We start from the raw sequence: 22,777 nt of genomic DNA, 5'->3' as shown, positions 1-22,777 counted from the left end.
ATAGAAGGAAGGGTAGTGAGTGGTGGGATCATGAAGTGAAGATGATAGTAGAAGAGAAGCAAGCATTTAGGGACTGGTTACATAGTAGGACTTGGGAAGCATAAAAAAAAGCAAATAATAAGATAGAGGAGGCAAAGGGGAGAGGTGTAAAAAGGGGTAGGTGTATAACAGAAAATGTTGAAAAGAATAAAAAGATGTTTTGGAAAGAAATTAAGAGAGGAAGGTGGGCGAGTCAGAGAGGAAAAGGTGAAAGGTGCAGATGGGCATGTCAATGGAAGTAAAGGCAGTAAAGGGGAGATGGGTTTTTAGAGAGTTGTTGAATGTGGAGGAGGATAAGGAGGGATTGACTGAGGCCGGAGGAGGCACTAAGCAAATGACAGTGATGGGAGAGGAAAGGGCCCAAACGCAGAGTATGGGAGTCCAATATATTTTACGTTTCGCCCAGCAGGGCTTCTTCAGAAATAACGAAGAAGCCCTGCTGGACGAAACGTAAAATATATTGGACTCCCATACTCTGCGTTTGGCCTCTTCCCTACAGAGCTGTTGCAGTCATTGCTGCTTTTACTCATGGGAGAGGAAAATGAAAGAGATAAGAAAATATGAAGTACAAGGAGCCTTGAAGATGATGGGTGCTGGTAAGGCACCTACGTTGGATGGGTGTAATGCCATGCATCTGAAAAAGGGAAGTATAGTTTTAATGGACTGGAGTTGTGCCTGTATATTTCTGCTTTACAAAGGAAACTGGGACAAATGTGACTGTAATAGTTTTAGAGGGATTTTTTTTTTTTTTTTTTTTTTTTTTTTTTTTGTAGATGAAAAGGTTTACAGGAGGGATTTAATTGAGAGGATTAGGAGAGGAACTGGGGGGAGTAATTGGTGAGGAGTAGTGTGGGTTTAGGAAAGATAGAAGATAAGTGGATCAAATTTTTGTGGTACAGCAGATTTGTGAGAAGGCTTTGGCAAAAGTTAAGGATTTTTTTTAGGCCTATATGGATTTGGAGAAGGCTTATGATGCCATCCTAATAAGAATAATATTGGAATAAGATAAATCATGATAACATACAAGTTTTCAAACTTAAATAAAAGCCAAAAATCAAAAACACATTTATTTTCTTATATCATCAATGCATAATTTTTTACACTATTTGTAATAGCTAATATGTATAAAAAGTTATATGTTCATTAAAACAATTCTACTTTTCATACTACTATATATAAAAACTATTAATGGATGTCGCTAAATTGCCATTAGTCTTACATGCTGATGTTATACACAATACCACACAACATAATACATGACTGTCCCCATATTTTTCAACCAAATGGAGAAAACACTTGTAGTGCCTTGATATTTTTTGCACTGAGGTATGATATCACCAGCCAGTATTGGTGTGAGTTGGACTTGATGTGATGATTGCTGGCATTTCAGCTTAATAAGGAATGTGATATGTTCAGATGACAACCTCCAAGATGACTGGAAACCACTATGGCAACTTTCTATCTTATTCTTGTTTCTTGGTAGTTCTTCAGTTGTTCTATCATGCAAATGACCAGGGGCAATTAAGTATCAATTAATACCATTTTGTTTTCTATTTCATATACAATGATATAAATATATATATACACACACACTGAATGGTGCCCAGTGCAGATATTAATCTTTTTTCCAACCACATTAATTTTTTACTTTTAATTCCATGTCATCACAAACAAGAGTGACAATGTGCTCGTCGGAGACATATATGGAAACTGATACGAAGTGAAGCCAAGGGCTCGAACCTCAGCTCAGACGTGTCAAAGTAACAGTGACTAACCACTGCGCCATCAAGATAGAAGTTGAGTACAATTTCTTATATTTGTATGCTCGAGCTACATACATATACACGAATTTTGTAATCAACCCATCCCCGCTATGATGGTACAATGATAGTATGTGCACGTGGGCAAGTGTTATACACACACACACTGAATGGTTCCCAATGCAGATATTAATCTTTTTTCAACCACATTAACTTTTTACTTTTAATTCCATGTCATCACAAATGAGACTGACAATGCGTTCATCGGAGACAAATACGGAAACTGATACGAAGTGAAGCCAAGGGCTCGAACCTCAGCTCAGACGTGTCAAAGTAACAGTGACTAACCACTGCGCCATCAAGATAGAAGTTGAGTACAATTTCTTATATTTGTATGCTCGAGCTCCATACATATACACGAATTTTGTAATCAACCCATCCCCGCTATGATGGTACAATGATAGTATGTGCACGTGGGCAAGTGTTATACACACACACACTGAATGGTTCCCAATGCAGATATTAATCTTTTTTCAACCACATTAATTTTTTACTTTTAATTCCATGTCATCACAAATGAGACTGACAATGCGCTCATTGGAGACAAATACGGAAACTGATATGAAGTGAAGCCAAGGGCTCGAACCTCAGCTCAGATGTATCAAAGTAACAGTGACTGCGCCATCAAGAGAGATATAAGTTGAGTACAATTTCTTATATTTGTATGCTCGAGCTACATACATATCTGCACTGGGGACCACTCAGTGTGTGTGTATAACACTTGCCCACGTACACATACTATCATTGTACCATCATCGCGGGGATGGGTTGATTACAAAATTCGTGTATATGTATGTAGCTCGAGCATACAAATATAAGAAATTGTACTCAACTTATATCTCTCTTGATGGCGCAGTGGTTAGTCACTGTTACTTTGATACATCTGAGCTGAGGTTTGAGCCCTTGGCTTCACTTCGTATCAGTTTCTGTATATGTCTGCGATGAGTGCACTGTCAGTCTCGTTCATGATGACATGGAATTAAAAGTAAAAAGTTAATGTTTAATGTGGTTGAAAAAAGATTAATATATATATATATATATATATATATATATATATATATATATATATATATATAATGTGGTAGTACAGAACCCTTTTAGTAATTGTATATGTTGAAATAAATTAAAAAAAATAAACTATTTCTTCAATTTTGTCATAAAAATAGGGGGAAACTGTCCTTGGGGTCAGTGGTTTTCTTCCCAGAACACATGAATATGATAGGAATACAATTCTGTGTCAGATCCCTAAAAAGCACACACTCTTCCCACAACATTTCACAGACACCATCAACAGTATGCAACAAAAAAACTAAACCAGGAGGATACTACTCAAACATCTATAAAAACTCACCATCTATACCACATGTGACAGAAAAGGGAGGAGTGGGGGTGGAGGTAGAATGTAGATTGAAAGAAGCGAGTAAATGCCTTGGTGGATTAAAAAGTAATGAGAAATAGACATCTGGGAATGGATGCTACGAGGAGATTATATGAAGGAGTGATTGTGCCAACAGCAATGTATGGGGCAGAAACATGGAACATGAGAGAGGAAGAGAGGAGTTTGAATGTGTTTGAGATGAAATATCTGAGAAATATGATAGGGTTTGCTGGGCTGGATGGAGTGAGAAATAAGGAGGTGAGGAGGAGAACAGGGGTGGAAAGGGAGCTGGGAGATAGGGTTGATGAAAAGAGTATTAGGATGGTTTGGACACATGGAAAGAATGAGTGAAGAAAGATTAGTAAAAGAAATGTGGAAGGAGTGAATATGAAGGGGCGTCCTAGGATGAGATGGATGGATGGGGTGAAAGGGGCTTTACAAAAGAGAGGAATGTCTGTAGAGGAAGGATGGGAGAGGATAGAAGATAGGGGTGAATGAAGAAGGGTTGTATATAGATGAAGCTGTGATGCATGAGGGGGAGTGGGTGGGGGATGGGGGGTGAGGAAGTATGTACGAGAAAAAAAATTGACGCAGCCCGGAGGGATTTCTCCCTGTCTTCTCCTTTTCTGCATGAGGGGACGGAGAGGGGGGGTCGCCGAAAGTTATGAAGTGGCCTTGCTGTGGATGTGCTGTGTCTTGCGACACTGCTTCTGACCCGGGGCAGTAGACAGGATGCAGGGATGACCCATCATCCAGGAGGTGCCAAGATAGGAGGGAGGGAGGAGGGTGGAGGGGAGTGGAATATATGGGAAATGAAATGGGTGGGAGTGATTTCTATGCCTTTTTCTTTTTGGCTACCCCCCCCCGTGTAAGGGGGAAAAAGCTTTTGGTATATGTATGTACCTATACCACACAAAACATTTAAACAAAAACCCATACACACTTTGGTAATTAAATAAGCCCTTCATGATCGACCACTAAATTTGATACTACAACAATAATCCTCACACATAACCCCAACAGAAATAACCCTCCCACACCTAATTTTGAATTAAAATTCATTGAAATAGAGCCGTTCAAAGATAACAGTTCAATATTATTCTAATGTCGCATGTAGGGAAGGTTTGCTAAGTCTTTCTATTTGTTCTCGGAAATATGTTGCTTGTGCACAGCTGAAAAGGCCATGGAGAATTTTCATGCAGAAAACACAGAATTGAAAAGCAAGGTGAAAATTCTTGAAGAATTTGTAACATCTCGCATAAATGCTGACACCTCTTCACCAAATGCTACTGTTTCAACATCTGTGCCTCAAACCTATGTTGTGGCAGTGGCCCCTGCTCTAACATCTCTTACATCTTCGACATCTACCACTTGCACTACCCTCCAAACAGGACTGGAACAGGTCATACCTCTAGTGATAAATTCATCACAGCTAAAAAGGGTCCCCAAGCAAAACTAAAAAAAGCCTATCGAGCCTGTCATGATGTGGATTTTGTTCAGTCCATTGGCTGACTTGGATGATGAACCAGAAAACTGTGTTATTGTGGGAGATTCATTAATATGACATCAGAAGAATTTTGTGGAAGAGCTCCAAAATGAAGGAAAAGATATTGTTTTCCTGGAGTCAAAATCAATGACATCACAAATAGTATTGATGCATTCACTGATAATGAAAAGGTTGATTCAGTGTATACAGTGCATGCAGGTACAAATGAAATCAAGAACACAAACTCAGAGGAAATGATGAGCAAATTCAAACATATCATCAGTGGGCTAAAGGTAAAGCATATCATTATCATGATATCTGGCATTCTCCCTCACATTGGTGGTGAAGGGCAGTTTTACAACAGGGCTTTCAGCACAAATGACCACTTAAAGTCTAAGGACTACAAATGGCAAAAGCTGTTTTAATTGAAAAATTTATATCACTTTTAAATACACAGCAGAATCAGTTAATACTTCTCTAAAAAAAATGGACTAGAAACCCATAGTAATAGTCACATCAGTCATGGACAATAGATCACAAGCCACACTCAGGTCATTCACACTTATGACCATATAAACTCAGGTTATTAAAATGTTTACTATTCCAACTCAGCTGAAGAAGAGGTAAGAAACCTTGAAATCTGCAGATACTGGTACACAGATGAATATTGGAAACTTTTGTTCTACATTGCAATGAGGGAAAAAAGTTCTGCAATTTTGAGCAATCAGCTACACAGATCATCAGAACATCAGCAGCTATCCAGTTTAACAAAAACTGTACAGTATTAGAGAAAAAATACATATACCAAAGGCTTCTTCCCCCTTATAAGGGAGGTAACCAAAAAATAAAGGCATAAAAACCCCTCCCACCCATTCCATCCCAATCATATTCCACTCCCCTCCACCTTCTTCCCTCCCTCTTATCTTAGCACCTCCTGGGTGATGGGTCTTCCCTGGCATCTTGCCCACTGCCCTGGGTCAGAAGCAGTGTCACAAGACACAGCACATCCACAGCAAGGCCGCTTCATTAAATCAGCGACCCTCCCCCTCTCCGTCCCCTCATGCAGAAAGGGAGAAGACGGGAAGAAATCCCTTCGGGCTGCGTCAAATTATTTCTCACACATACTCCCTCAACCCCCATTCCCTACCCACTCCACCTCATGCATCACAGCATCATCTATATACAACTATTCTCCATTCACCCATCTTCTGTCCTTTCCCATCCTTCCTCAACAGACATTCCCCTTTCCCAAAGTCCCTTTTACCCCATCCATCCATCTCATCCTAGGTCAACGCCTCATGTTCACTCCTTCCACCTCTGCCTTCCACACCTCTTTTAATAGTCTTTCTTCACTCATTCTTTTCATGTGTCCAAACCATCCCAATACTCCTTCATCAACCCTATCTCCCAACTCCCTTTCCACCCCTGTTCTCTTCCTCACCTCCTTGTTTCTCACTCTATCCAGCATAGTAACCCCTATCATACTTCTCAAGCACCTCATCTCAAACACATCCAAACTCCTCCTCTCTTATGTCCATGTTTCTGCCCCGTACAGTGCTGTCGGCACAATCACTCCTTTATACAATCTCTTAGCATCCACTCCCAAATGTCTATTTCTCATTACACTTTTTAATCCACCAAGGCATTTACTCGCTTCTCTCAATCTACATTCTACCTCCACCTCCACTCCTCCCTTTCCGGCCACATTCGCACCCAAGTATCTAAAACTATCCACTTCCTCCAGTCTCTCTCCCTTTATACTCACTTCCTGTCTGTTCCCACTTTCTCCCCTTGTACATCTCATCACCTTACTTTTGCCCACATTTATCTTCAACTTCCTTCTTTCGTACACCTTCCCAAACTCTGTCACTAGCTTCCTCAATCCCTCCTCTGATCCTGCTACAAGCACAGTGTCGTTCACAAACAACAATTGGCTTATCTCCCACTTTTCTCCATTTTCTTTAACCATCTCCAATCCCTGACCCACTACCCTTGCATCTACCTCTCGCACCACCCCATCCATGTATAAATTGAACAGCCAGGGTGACATAACACATCCCTGATGAAGTCCCACCTTTACCTCAAACCACTCACTCTCTCCATTTCTAATCCTAACACATGCTCTACTACTCTTGAAAAAATCTTGACTGTTCCTAAAAGCTTTCCTCCTATCCCATATATCTGCAATACCTCCCACTGTGCCTTCCTGTCTACCGTCATAAGCCTTTTCCAAATCCATAAAAGCCCAAAAAACATTCTTACCTTTTCCTATAGCTTTCTCACACATCTGTCTTACCACAAAAATCCAATCTACGTAACCCCTACCAGTCCTAAACCCACACTATTCCTCTCCTAATCCTCTCAATCAAGTCCCTCTCATAAGCCTTCCCAACTACACTTAACAAGCTGATCCCTCTGAAACAACTACTCACACTTGTCCCCTTTTCCCTTGTAAAGTGGAACTATACAGGCACTCTTCCAGTCCTTCAGCACTCTACCCTCTCTTAAACAAACATTAAATAACCTCACCAGGAAGTCCACCATTACTGTGCCTCCTTTTTTCAGACTAAGTTTATTTTAATATTGTGTGCTGGGGTAAATCTATTTTTAACTATTCTGCAAATAGCTGTTTCCTCCTCTTTGCTACATTCACTGTAAAACATCTTATAAATTTTATCTATAATTTCAAGACTGCCATTTTGTTTTGACAAACTTTCAAAGAATATCTCCATTGTATGGCAAATACCATGTTCTATAATTTCACTGATATCCTGAAATCCCAAGAGAGCATCAACCATATTGCTTCGATGGATGTCACCAGTCTTTTTACACATAACCTACCGAATTTTTTGGACCATAAGGCACTTTGTACCATAAGGAGCACCCATAATTTGCTATTCCCCCTCCTTACATAAGTCGCGCCTGACCATAAGGCGCACCTGGTCTCGTTATCGGATAATCATGCATGACGACTGACGACACGAGGTCGATCGATCCCGCGTCCACACAAGGCAGGCCACGGATGACGGAGCTGTCTGGCTGGCATGACCGAATGGCACAATAAAGTACTCTAGATTTTAGGCTATCCCAACAATTATTTAGCACTTTTTAATATCTACCCGTGGATTTAGGACGGGTAGAGGTTGTGTAGATCAGATCTTTGTGGTAAGATAGATATGTGAGAAAGCTATAGGAAAGGGGAAGGATGTTTTTTGGGCTTTTATGGATCTGGAAAAGGCTTATGATAGGGTAGACAGAAAGGCACTGTGGGAGGTTATGCAGATTTATGGGATAGGAGGAAAGCTTTTGGGAGCTGTCAAGAGTTTTTATGTGAGTAGTAGAGCATGTGTTAGGATTGGAAATGGAGAGAGTGAGTGGTTTGAAGTAAAGGTGGGTCTTCGTCAAGGATGCGTTATGTCGCCCTGGCTGTTCAACTTATACATGGATGGGGTGGTGCGAGAGGTGAATGCTAGGGTAGTGAGTCAGGGATTGGAGATGGTTAAAGAAAATGGAGAAAAGTGGGAGGTGAGCCAGCTGTTGTTTGCGGACGACACTGCGCTTGTGGCAGGGTCAGAGGAGGGATTGAGGAAGCTGGTGGCAGAGTTTGGGAGAGTATGTGATAGAAGAAAGCTAAAGATAAATGTGGGTAAAAGTAAGGTGATGAGATGTACAAGGGGTGAAAGTGGCAGTAGACTGGAAGTGAACATTAAGGGAGAGCGACTGGAGGAAGTGGATAGTTTTAGATACTTGGGTGCAAGTGTAGCAGGAAAAGGTGGAGTGAAGGTGGAGGTAGAATGTAGATTGAGAGAAGCGAGTAAATGCCTTGGTGGTTTAAAGAGTGTAATGAGAAATAGACATTTGGGAATGGATGCGAAGAGGAGACTGTATGAAGGAGTGATTGTGCCAACAGCACTGTATGGGGCAGAAACGTGGAACATAAGAGAAGAAGAGAGAAGGAGTTTGAATGTGTTTGAGATGAGGTGTCTGAGAAGTATGGTGGGGGTTACTAGGCTAGATAGAGTGAGAAATGAGGTGAGGAGGAGAACAGGGGTGAAAAAGGATTTGGGAGAGAGGGTTGATGAAAGAATATTAGGATGGTTTGGACACATGGAAAGAATGAGTGAAGAAAGACTAGTAAAAGAGGTATGGAAGGCAGATGTGGAGGGAGTGAACATGAGGGGACGTCCTAGGATGAGGTGGATGGATGGGGTGAAGGGGGCTTTGGGGAAGAGGGGAATGTCTGTTGAGGAAGGAAGGGAGAGGACGGAAGACAGAGGTGAGTGGAGAATGGTTGTATATGGATGATGTTGTGACTGCATGAGGAGGAATGGGCGGGGGGGTGGGGGGTGGGGTAGTATGTGTGAGTAAATTTTGACGCAGCCCGAAGGGATTTCTCCCCGTCCTCTCCTTATATGCAAAGGGGGACGGAGAGGGGGGGTCGCCGATTAAATGAAGCGGCCTTGCTGTGGATGTACTGTGTCTTGCGACACTGCTTCTGACCCAGGGCGGTGGGCAGGGTGCAGGGATGACCCGTCATCCAGGAGGTGCTCAGATGAAAGGAAGGGTGGGAGGGGTGTGGAGTGTCTCTTTGCGGCTGGCATGGTTCTTGGTCTTGATTTCTCCATCAGTAGTTGTAGGGCATCGAAAAGATATGGTTAAGAACGAAATTTTGCCCCTTATATAATACCCCATAGGCTGGGCCTCTTGTTTTGATTGGCCCCTGAATATATGCATTACCATTGGCAGACTTCCCTGAGATTCCAAGCTGGGTCAATTGTTTCAATTGGCTCCCGAATATCTGCACTACGATTGGTAGACTTCTTAATATAACTTATATTCCATATGTGAGTGCATTCAGAACTGAACATTTTCGTTGTTGAATGAGAAAAATCGGTTGGGATTTAGCAAAATTACAAAAATAAATAAGGTTCTTTTTTTTTTTTTGTCAGTGAAATCAGACCACCTCCATGGACGGTCTGCCCTGCCAATACCCCTAAAAAACAACACAAACACGTTATGGGAATTGTGGGGAATAAAACCAACATTAGCAGTTTTATTCCCGGAATTCTCGATTCACTTAAAAACACAAGATGACTACAGTCTGAGTGGAGCGAGAATAGACCAATGCAAAATGGCTGTCTGTGTTGTGGATGCTATCATGTCATAGCCATGATAGCGTGAATGAATGCGGTGGCATGGACTCAAAAACTGTCGAAGTTTTTGTAATTTTATGGTCAAGATACATGCATCTTGGTTATAACTTGGTTGTAAATTTTGCTAGGCCTATGCAAAAGATAATATGGTTAAGAACGAAATTTTGACCCTTATATAATACCCCATAGGCTGGGCCTCTTGTTTTGATTGGCCCCTGACTTCCCTGAGATTCCAAGCTGGGTCCATTGTTTTAATTGGTTCCCGAATATCTGCACTATGATTGGCAGAATTCTTAATATTGGAGGTAATTAACCTACGCTCATTTGCATAAACTTGGAAAGGTGCCTATTTTCATGAAAAATGTATGATATCTGATCTCAAAAACTATTCATCATGTCATCAAAACTTATAATCCATATGTGAGTGCATTCAGAACTGAACATTTTCGTTGTTGAATGAGAAAAATCGGTTGGGATTTAGCAAAATTACAAAAATAAATAAGGTTCTTTTTTTTTTTTTTGTCAGTGAAATCAGACCACCTCCATGGACGGTCTGCCCTGCCAATACCCCTAAAAAACAACACAAACACGTTATGGGAATTGTGGGGAATAAAACCAACATTAGCAGTTTTATTCCCGGAATTCTCGATTCACTTAAAAACAGAAGATTTATTAACAAATTACTCAGTCCAGGGTTGCCGTTTCGTAGAACTTTGTACCAAAACATAGAAAAATAGCAGCATGTGGCAATTGCACAAGGACACAAGGAAATTTTTTCTACATATCAGTAGGCTGTTCAAAACATTTAAAAACTCAAGCTGTTGTTTAAAAAACACTTAACTAGTTATCAAATAATAAATGGTACATCAAAATATGACTTTTATTGGTAATTATGTTAATTATAATATATTGTACCCCAAAAGATACGTTTTTACGGTGTAGAAAAAATTCTACGCTCAAGTTTCAGCTTTCTTTTTGCGATAATAATATAAAAAAAGATTTTTTTTTCATATTTCATTGAATATGTTAGGGCATGGGTTTCTTATACACATTCAAGAATAAAAAACTAGAACCAACATTTTGTCAAAGTTTGACAAGTACATCTTGCTATGAAAATCTGCACACGCCCGAGAAAATGTATGCCCCAGTATGGCAACACTCCCATCCTACACAGCAGTGTAGAAAACGCAGCATCCCTGTTACAGTCTGAGTGGAGCGAGACTAGACCAATGCAAAATGGCTGTCTGTGTTGTGGATGCTATCATGTCATAGACATGATAGTGTGAATGAATGCGGTGGCATGGACTCAAAAACTGTCGAAGTTTTCACAATTTTCTTTTCAAGATACATGCATCTTGGTTATAACTTGGTTGTAACTTTTGCTAGGCCTATGCACTGTCGCTGTCGGCAGGCAAGCTATGAAACGTGTCAAAATAGTACGTCACTGTACGAGGTATTTTTTTGCACTGAAGGCACACATAAGGCACACCTCACGATAAGGTGCACCACCAGATTTTGGTAGATTTTAAGGATTTTGCCTGCGCCTTATGGTCCGAAAAATACAGTATTCAAGAAACCATTAATATTATAATTCAGAAAATATACCATGCATATAGGGGCTTTACTTGACATCCTGGAGAACACCCTTTAACAATTGCTTCTCACTTGTATTAGGGTACTCTCCTTCTACTCACATTGAGGAGATTTGTCCCAACAAATTGATGAAGTGGCTTTGGGATCTCCCCTGGTTGCTCTATTTGCTCATTTTTATATGGGAGCAGTTGAAGAATGAGTATTTGAAGGAATAAGAAGACCTAAGATGTGCACTAGATACATTGATGACTGCTTCCTCTCCTTTAATGCCCCATAAGACCTTGCTAGTCCGGGAGTTTACAGAGAACTGTCTTACATTTTGCTATGGAATCAAGCATAGATGGAAAACTCCCTTTCCTAAACATCCTCATTGACATTAACACCAAAATTAAAACCTCCATATTCACAAAGGCTGCTAACAACAGGACTATAATGAAAGCTGGGGACAAATGCAGTAGCAATAAAAGAAAAAAAAAAAAAAAAAAAAAAAAAAAAAAATTGCTGCATTTGCCAATAGAGCCATTACACACAGCAAGACACAGTGTGTCCACAGCAAGGTCACTTCACTTATTTGGTGACACCCTCCCTCTGTCCCTTCATGCAGGAAAAGAGAAGACGGGAAGAAATCCCTTCGGGTTGCATAAAAAATTACTTGCACACAACCACACCCTACTCCACCACCCTCCACCCTGATCCCCTCACATCCTATAACCATAATATCATCTATACACTGCCATTCTCCACTCACCCCTATCTCCTGCTTTCTCTCTTCTTTGCTCAACAGACATTTTCCTCTTGTTCAAAGCCCCTTTCACCCCATCCATCCATCTTGTCCTCGGTTGCCCTCTCAAGTTCACTTCCTCCACCTCTGCCTTCCACACTTCTTTTACTAATTTTTTTCATTCATTCTTTACATGTGTCCAAACCCTCCAAATACTCTTTTATCACCCCTACCTGCCATCTCCTTTTCCACCCCTGCTCTCCTCCTCACCTTGTTTATGACTCTATCCAACCTTGTAACCCCTACCATACTTCTCGGACATTTCATCTCAAATACATTTAAGCTTCCCCTCTACTTCTCTTAAATTCCAAGTCTCTGCTCCATACAGTGCCATCGGCACAATCACCCCTTCATATAATCTCCTCTTTGCATCCATTTCCAGATAACTATTTCTCATGACACTTTTTCATCTCCAAGGGCTCCACTTCTACTCCTCCCTTTCCTGCTACATGCAACCTCAAATACCTAAAAGCTATCCACTTCCTCTAGACTCTCTCCCTTAAGACTTACTTCCAATTCACTGCCATCCTCTCCCTTTGTACATCCCATTACCTTACTTTTACCTACATTCACCTTCAACTTCCTCCTATTGCATACCTTCCCAAACTCCATCACTGTCTCAATCCCATCTCTGATCCTGTCACAAGCACAGTGTCATCAGCAAACAACAACTGGCTCACCTCCTACTTTTCTCCATTTTCTTTAACCATCTCATACCTTGCCCATTATCCTTGGACCTCTTGCACCACCCCATGCATGCACACATCTAATAGCCATAGTGACATGACATATTCCTGATGCAGCCCCATCTTTACCTCAAACCACTCACTCTCTCCATTTCTAATTCTAACACAGGCACGACTATTCTTATAAAAACACTTGACTGTCCTTAAAAGCTTTCCCCCAATCCCATTCTGTATATCTGCAATACCCCCCATAATGCCTTTCTGTCTACCCTGTCATAAGCCTTTTCCAAATCCATAAGTACCAAAAAACATCCTTACCTTACACTAAAGCTTTCACACATATCTGTCTACCAAAAAAATAAAATAAAATAAATAAATAAATATATAATAAATAAAATAGAATAAGAAATGAGAGAGAAAAAGAAACAAATATTTTGGGCAATTACTAGCACTTCTAAAGTGATGATAATGATTGATGATGATGAAGGTGAAGAAGAGGAAGGAAAAAGAGGAAGATGATAATGACTACTTACCAAGTATGGCTCGTTCAGAGGGCGAGTAGACATAGGCCATGGTGTACAGGTAGAGGTTAAGGAGCCCATAAAAAGCCATGAACTGTGCAGAGGAATCATAGTGTGTTGAAAGTTGAGCCACAAAGTTATCCTCCATCACGCCAACACCAAAGCGAAGAAGTGTGATGGTCAAGGTCACACACACCACAATCAACATTAGCATTGTCACAAACTTCAGGCGTACATCTGGGGAAGGCAGAAACATATATAAGTCACCTCAGAGATGAGCTATCTTACCAAATGTCATTATTAATAGAAGAAAATATGTCAAGAGGTGTGTCACTTTATTCACATGTCACCACTATTCCCCATAATTTTCCTAAGCAAACCCCCATGCAGCTACCAATCCTGTTCCAAATAGCTCTTGACAAGATTGATCAATCTGTTCATACCATAAGTTCCCTAGGTGTTCCCTTGTCTCTTCTGGAGAAAACCCTGTCAGTGGGATCAATTTCTGGGAAGCATGCTATATATCCATATAACCAGAGTTGGGCATCATCCACAAATTAAGCTGATAACAGACTTGCACTGAGAGTAACATAACTGGTTTAATTAATAGAATGTCATACCAGTGATGACCTATAATTCTCAGTTGGCACCTAACACCAAACACACTGAGATGCCTTTTCAAGTCAGCATTTATTTTACACAGCTATACAACAACCAACACTGGAGCAGATCATATTGTGTGTTTGTGTGTGTGTACAAATGCAAACACACATGGAGAGCATCAAAAGTACCATTAGCCTAGCTATACACAAACATTTGAAATACATTCAACAAGTTGCAGCCAAAACAACATGACAAAATCATACTAAGAATAAGATGATATCTATCTATATACCAAGAGCTTTTTCCCCCTTATAAGGAAGGTAGCCAAACCAAAGGCATGTACTTACTTCCACCCATTCCTCTCCCCTCCACCACCATTTCCTCCCTCCCATCTAACTCCTCATGAATGATGGGTCATCCCTGTTCCCTGCCCACTGCCCTGGGTCAGAAGCAATGCAGCAAGACACACTACATCCAAAGCAAGGCTACTTCACTTAATCAGCAACCACCACTCTCTGTTCCCTCATACAGGAAAAGAGAAGACAAGGTTGCATCAAAATATCATTCACACATAAACACCCCCTACCCCCAATCCTTCACCCCTCCATCCTTGCATAATCCTAACTCCTACCTTCTCCCTTCCTCAATAAATATTCCCCTTTTGCTCAATGTCCCCTTCACACTATCCATCCACCTCATCCTTGGTCGTCTCCTCAAATTCGCCTACCTCTACCTCCACCTTCCACACATCTTTTACTAATCTTTCTTCACTCATTCTTTTAATGTGTCCAAACCATTCCATTACTCTTTCATCAGCCCTATCTGTCATCTCATTTTCCACTCCTACTCTCCTCCTCATTTCTCACTCTATCCAACCAAGTAACCCCTACCATGCTTCTCAGACACATTCAAACTTTTCCTCTCTGCCTCTATTAAATTCCAAGTCTCTACCCCATACTAAGACATAAGCACAATCTCCTCTTTACATCCATTCCCAGATGCTTATTTCTCGTAACATTTTTTTAATCACCCCAAGGCATTTACTTGCTTCTCTCAATTTACAATTTACCTCCACCTCCACTTCTCCCTTTCCTGCCACATGCAACCCCAATTACCTAAAACTATCCACTTCCTCCAGCCTCTCTCTCCTTTAAGACTTACTTCCAACTCACTGCCATCTTCTCCCCTTGTATATCTCATCACTTTACTTTTACCCACATTTACCTTCAACTTTCTCCTATAGCATATCTTCCCAAACTCCATCACTAACTCCCTTAATCTCCCCTCTGATGCTGCCACAAGCGCAGTGTCATCAGCAAATAACAACTGGCTCACCTCCCACTTTTCTCCAATTTTTTTTACCATCTCCAGTCCCCTGGCCATTACCCTCACATTTACCTCCTGCACCAACCCATCCATGTACACATTGAACAGCCATAGCAATATGACACATCCCTGATACAGTCCCATCTTTACCTCACTTGCTCTATTTCCAATTCCAACAAAGGCTTTACTATCAGGGTTTCGGAGTCGGAGTCGGAGAGAGTCGGAGGTTTAAGCTGGGAGTCGGAGTCAGATTTCTAAGAGTACTAGGAGTCGGAGTCGGAATTTTTTATCTGACTCCGACTCCTTAACCACTTCACTACGGGACTTAAATCTCGCGGGCAGCAGCCAATGCCAGCCGTACGACATGTCGTAATAATACTCGCATCATAAAATATAGTCACGGCTTATATCGATCGTTCTCTCTTTCACCCGTGAATTTTGAAAACCACAGAGAATGGGATTAAGAGCAGATTAGGGAGAATGTAAAAACACAGGGGCGACTACAATAAATATAATCAAGACGCCGATATGGCAGCGTCGCGAATCCACTTGCTCCTCATGACACCTACGTGTGCGGCACCGTATGGAAGGGGTTAAGTCCAATAAAATTATTCTTTTAACATGGTTTCCCTGTTTGGTTTTACCAGTTGCACAATTTAGCAGTTTTCGTATGTGAAATAATTTGTTGCTATTGTGCAAATAGAAAGCAGTAGGTCTCATTATTCCAAGTTTAAAAAATCTAAAAAAATTGATATGTTTTGTGTTGAGAAAATTTAATAACCATCCAGTATAGAATAGTTTTATAGCTAGTTACAGGATATATACCATTTATAGAAGTTTCCAGAATGTAGTTTGTAATAATGTTTCATTCATTCTACAATTTGGGAGTTATAGCCAGTGGAATGTATTTCTATTTTTAATAAATATTCAATAAATATAATTAATTCAAATTCCTGAATAATTTGTCAACTGTCAAGTGACAGAGATGATTTTTATCTTTAAATAATTTAAACTAGCTATTTTACCTTTGTTGACAGTCTAATTAATTCAAATTATGTTAACATCTAGAACTCCATCATGTACACACGTACATGGCAGTGTAGACAATAGTAAATATCCACTACGTATGCAGTATGCACGTACGTCTTCATGTATGTAAAAGTCAATGGAAGTGTTTTTGTGTGGTTTACTGTTTTGTAGGAGCTATGCCATACTGGAATAATGCCCAAGATAAATTTTGACCAGTCTCAGAGGCCAGATAGGAATGACAGAGCATATGTCACAGCATTTGGTGATGACTGAAAAGGGGAGGAACAACAGCAGCTATGAACAGTGTGCACAGGGGAAGGTTGTCTCTCTCTTTCCTGAACCGATTCCTGGTTTTTATGATAACATGGTGAAATTAATTCTGTAGTAAGTACTAGGTAGGGCATCCTCCATTAACCATTCCTCATCATGATTTGTCACATTTCTTCCTAATATTGTGATAGAAGGTTTATGAGAATGGACAAATGAAATAACAGATTTTTTTTTTGGGGGGGAGGGGAGGGGCACAAAGGAAAAAGAAAAAATATAGCTTGAAGTGGCAACTCTGCCATGACAGATTTGAAAGTGCTCATAAGCTGGTAGATGATCATGAGCATAAATAATACCATTATATATTTAATATATATATGTTTATACGAATATACGTGCTTGTGTGCATATATATATATATATATATATATATATATATATATATATATATATATAAAGCTGGGTGAGTGTATATGCGAGTATATTTATCCTACAAGTGAATGTTTCACGTAAAAAATAATATACATGAAAAATATTTATGAAATGCTTGCTGAATAGGTGTGGGAGGCTGGTATATCGATCTACAGAATAGATTTCCATATAGGGGTCAAGGAGTTAAGGAGTCGGGAGTCAGAGTCGGGTGTCGGAGTCAGAGTCTGGAGTTGGAGTCTGAATCAGAGGAATCAAAGGAGTCGTAGTTGGAGTTGGAGTCGGCATCCTAGGAGTTGGAGTCGGAGTTAGACTCGGACCTTATACCATCCGACTCCGCAACCCTGTCTACTATTCTCATAAAAATTCTTAACTGCCCTTAACAGCTTTCCCCCAATCCTATATATCTGCAAAACCTCCCACAGTGCCTTCATAACTACCCTGTCATAAGCCTTTCCTAGATCCATAAAGGCCAAAAAAAAACATCCTTACCTTTTCCAAGTTTTCTTACATATCTGTCTTACCACAAATATTTGATCCCTGCAACCCCTACCTATCCTAAATCCACACTGTTCCTCACCAATTCCTCCCTCTGTTCCTCTCCTAATCCTCTCAATCAAAACCCTCACATATGACTTTCAAACTACACTCAACAAACTGATCCCTCTGGAACTACTACACTCACATTTGTCCCCTTTTCCCTTGTAAAGTGGAACTATACAGGCACTCCTCCAATCCTCCAGTACTCTACCCTCCCTTAGACACACATTAAACAACCTCATTAGCCAGTCCACTATTACTGTACCTCCCTTCTTCAGACACTCCACATGACACCCATCTAACCCAGGTGCCTTACCTGCTCTCATCATTTTGATAACTACTTGCACCTCATCTTTTCTTATTTCTCCTCCATTTTCCTCACTCATCACTATAATTTTCTTAGCACTTCCCACTGCTACCATCACTCCCTCCCTATCCTCTTCCACATTTAGCAGCTCACTAAAATAATCTGCCCATCTTCCCCTTACTGCCTCCTCTTCCATTATCATCTCTCCATTTGCACCTTTCACCACCTTCTAACAAGAGTTATCTCTTCTGGAATGGTTGTGTATAGATGATGCTGAGATGCATGGAAGACAGTGGGTGGGGGAGGGGGGGGGAGTATGTGTGAATGATATTATGACACAGCCCGAAGGGATTTCTCCCCATCCTCTCTTTTTCTGCATGAGGGTACAGAGAGAGGGAGTCGCTGATTAAATGAAGGGGCCTTGCTGTAGATTGTTATCAACCCTTTCAATGTCCAGCATGCACACACACATATGGAGCAAGCAAAAATCCATCTTCAGACTGACTCTCAAGATATTCTCCATTGTCACAGATCCTCCCAAGGGACAGTCTATTGTCCCTAAGTGACCAGAGAACCCGACTTTCCAGCCAACGCCCTGTACCAAACAATAGGCCTTGCCACATTTTGGGTCAGACACCTAAAACATCTGCTTGAACAAAAGAAGCCACCAGTGTGTTACCAAGACTCCAGGACACCTGTACCTCATGCCTCCTTTGTTGCTCAACCTAACCCTTTCTTTTTATGTGGCGATCAGCATATGGCACCACTGTAAATTTTGTGTATTTGTAAATATGTAAAATCTAGCAACCCCCCTCCCAGTCTCACTTGGAGGTTGCATTGTATATATCGACCAGAGAACAGTCTGGAACATTAAAGTTACGACAACTCCCTGATTTTAATTCACCAATGTAGAAGTAAATAACAACTCTACAGGATGTGATGTATTTTGCTGCATTGCTTCACTCTCAGGGCAGCAGGTGAGATGTAGGGATGAGGAGTGGTGAAAGGGAGTGGATTATGTGGTAATGAAATGGGTGGGAGTGGATTTATGCCTTTGACATTGGCTACCTCTCTGGTAAGGGGGAAAAAGCCCTTGGTATATGTATATAAAATAAGACACTACTCTTACCAAAATAGGGCATAGACCGGAGTTCAGCATATGCTGTGATGATGAGGTAAACCAGGTACAAAATGTAAATGGCACCAAACAACAAGAAAAATACCTTGAAGTTCTGAAAAAAAGCAAAATATTTATAATCCATATCTGACTTTTTACCAAGTATTTTATACAGTACCAGAAGTTTTAACTTCTACAACTTCATCATATTTTTTTAAAGCAGCTTTATTAATGACACATTCATATCAGTTTTATTTAGTGAAACAATAAAACATCAAAAGTAATACACACTGCAAATCCTATCAACTACTACACCAGTACAATGTAAGTGTAGCATGTACAAATTTAATGTCAGAGGAAAGACCATGTCAGGAACTTCATGAGTTTCTAAATGGAGCTTCTTCTGACATATTTGTCAGTATTTGTGATTTTTATCACAAATTAAGAGGCTAACCAAGAATAAGGTTGATGGATAAGTTATGGAGGCCTTGGATGTGAGAGGAATATCTGTGGAGCAGGGCATAGAGAGTGCAAAAGACAGGGAGTGAATGAAGGAAGATTTTAAGAAAGGGTAAAAGGATGACATGGTCTGAAGGGGATTTTTTTTTCATCTCTTCTGTAAAATTCTGAGTAGATGGGGAGAGTTGCAATAATATGAAGTGGTGGAGGTAAATCAGCTCTGACTGTCAGCCTCTGGTGTGGAAGCACTGTTGAACAACATGGTGGTGTCTTTATCTCCAAGGTGATGAAATGGGAAGGACATTAAATGGGTCTTAATGTGTTCACAGCCACCATGCAGGCCAATACATCATTTGGAATAGAATTATATTATTGTCTAGGGATCTTTTAATATGTGGCAGTACAGGATGTGGTGTTCAGGGTCTTCTATGTGGAGGCTGCATCTAGGGCACCATAATTCTGTGGCCAGGCCTGTTTTGCATTGATACTATCTTAAGAGCTGGATGGTTTCCTGAACACAAGCATAACAGTGTGGCCCTTACATCTCCTGAGGATTTTATTTTTTTTCTGTGGGGATGATGTCTATGGGGTTTTGGTGAAATATTGAGATGAAATGGTATGATCAGATATATAAAAAATATGTAAATGGAATGAAACAGGGTATACATATGGAATTAGATACACGTTAACAAAACTTATTATACATTTACAGAAATCTAAATGACAAATCATGAACCACTAAAACTAAATGAATTTGTTTACTTACATGGAAATGGTTAGTTTCAATGAAGGCTGAATAGGTGGGATCCTGTAACTCATTGTATTTTTGAAGAGTTGCCATGACTATTGCTGATAACCACATCAGTCCAACAACTACAAGTTTTGGTAAATAAAAACTTAAAAATGTTCTCTCATTCTGAAACAAATTTTTCTTGTGTTAAGGGAAACAATAATCCAAAGAAGACCTATATGATCAGCAATTATTTAGACAATATCTATTTGCATATACATATACCAAGAAATCTTTCTGCCTTATAAGGGCTCAGCTAAGGCATAAAATCACCCTTTACACATCCCATACACACCCAAAACTCACTTTTATTTTAGCTCCTTTTGGATGAAGGGTCATCCTGGTCTCCCACCCACTGCCTAGATCAGAACCAATGCAGCAAGAAACAGCACTTCCACAGCAAGGCCTGACATCCAAAGATGTTTACCCCTACACCTTCACTACATGGTAATCCTCCTCACTCATCCACTCAAGAATTTACAGAGCAGACAAAAAGAAATCTTTTCAAGCACATCAATTCTGATATTTACAAAAACTCTCCAATCACATCTATTTCTTGTCATCTCCCTTCTCTGCTTAACAGACATTCCCAGTGTACCTAAAGGCAGATTTATCCCATCTATCCATCCCATTCTTGGAATTCCCCTTTCATTTCATCCACTTCTGCTTTCTCCACTTCCACTCCTCCCTTTCCCGCCACATTCACACCCAAGTATCTAAAACTATTCACTTCCCCTCAGTCTCTCTCCCTTAATACAGGTTTCCCCTACTATACAATTGGGTTACATTCCTGAAAACTAGATCGAATAACAAACAATTAGATAGTGAACTTAAGTTTTAACCTCTTCAGTACAGGCCTTAAATCTCGCGGGCAGCAGCCGAATACTCGCATAATAAAATATAGTCACCGCTTATATCGATCATTCTCTCTTTCACCCGTGAATTTTGATAACCATAGAAAATGTGATTACAGACAGTTTAGAGAGTGTCATTACAGAGGAGCAACTACAATAAATATAATCAAGACGCCGATATGGCAGCCTCGCGTATCCACTTGCTCCTCATGACGCCTACGTATGCGGCACCGTATGGAAGGGGTTAATAGGATTTAATTTAATGGGGAGAGTAGCCTTGGCCTAGCCTATATTGAGATATATAACACTTTTCCAACCCATCCAAAGAGGTAGTGTTACAGACGCATTATTTTTTATACAGTTGTTTCCCCAGGAGGCCTATATCCACTGGAAAGAGCAGAAAAAGAAGCTCTGTAGAACGCCACTAGCCACTAGTTACCCGATCCTGCACCATTCATACTTTTCATGGCTAGTCTTAAATCCTGAAGGAAGCCTTCTTCTCGTCATCAGAGTTGGTAGGGCTTGATGAATCCTGGGCAGCAGAGGTAGATGGAACATCACCAGAGATAGACTGGAGAGGTAGCAGAGGGGAGTCCAGATCAGCTGATGCAGGGAGGGGGGCTGGGTGGGAGGGAGTGGCAGGTTTGAAGAAGTTGGAAATGGTGATTTGCCTTGCCTTTCTTTTCTTGGCCTCAAATATATCTCTGTAGACCTTGAAGGCTTGCTCCACATATAGGCAACTGTTCCACTTCATGCTGGGTTTGGGTCCTTTTCCTTTATTTTTTCAATGATTGCATCTAGGTCAGAGAACACCTCATAAGGTGTTTTGATGTCAAGGCCTTGCTGGGGCACATCATCCTCCTCATCATCATTGTCATGGAGACCTCGTTCTCATTCCAACTCCATCAGAATTTCATTGCTGAGTGGCTTATCATGGGACTGTAGCAATTCATTCACATCATCTTCATCCACCTTCTTGAAGCCAGCAGTATGTGAGAGCCTGACAATCTCCTTACAAATTAGTGCCACATCACTAAATCCAATGAAGTCATCAGCTGGCTTGACACACCCGGGCTACAGTTTCTTCCAGCAGCCATTCATTGTTTTTTTTTTTGTCACCTCCTTCCATGATGCACTTATATTGTCAATGGGCTTCTTGATATTATAATTGGCCCAGAACTGCTTGACTGTGGGCTTGTCTGGGCTGTCAGTCATGTTAATCAGCTGACTCATTGTGTGGCCCTGGTAATACATCTTAACCCCTTCCATACGGTGCCGCACACGTAGGCGTCATGGACTTAGATCTCGGTGGCAGCAGCCAATGCCAGCCGTACGATGTGTCGTAATAATACTCGCATCATAAAATATAGTCACCGCTTATATCGATCGTTCTCTCTTCACCCGTGAATTTTGATAACCATAGAAAATGCGATTACAAAAGAATTAGAAAGAATGTCATTATGGAGGGGCGACTACAATAAATATAATCAAGACGCCGATATGGCAGCCTCGCGAATACACTCGCTCCCCATGACGCCTACTTGTGCGGCACCGTATGGAAGGGGTTAAAAGTGGCAATCACACCTTGGTCCACGGGCT

General features: G+C 40.7%; 1 protein-coding gene across 3 annotated transcripts in view; it reads right to left on the bottom strand.

Moving 5' to 3' along the window:
- The window catches only part of LOC143024649 (transmembrane protein 181), an 86,011-nt gene that overhangs the window by 6,352 nt on the left and 56,882 nt on the right, over positions 1-22,777 (bottom strand). For 2 of the 3 annotated variants that reach the window (XM_076183587.1, XM_076183588.1), the window contains exons 9-11: positions 20,301-20,450; positions 19,088-19,190; positions 13,470-13,694 (exon numbers count right to left, since the gene is read on the bottom strand). In XM_076183587.1, the coding sequence (XP_076039702.1) occupies positions 13,470-13,694; positions 19,088-19,190; positions 20,301-20,450 (478 nt within the window). Of the gene's footprint in view, positions 1-506; positions 1,536-13,469; positions 13,695-19,087; positions 19,191-20,300; positions 20,451-22,777 lie in introns of those variants that run through there. The other variant, XM_076183589.1, reaches the window with a different exon arrangement.

Source organism: Oratosquilla oratoria, chromosome 4, assembly GCF_046742065.1.
Source record: "Oratosquilla oratoria isolate Oo_2021 chromosome 4, ASM4674206v1, whole genome shotgun sequence".
NCBI lineage: Eukaryota > Metazoa > Arthropoda > Malacostraca > Stomatopoda > Squillidae > Oratosquilla > Oratosquilla oratoria.
Note: the sequence above shows the minus strand (reverse complement) of the source record. Positions and strands in the feature narration are given on the sequence as shown.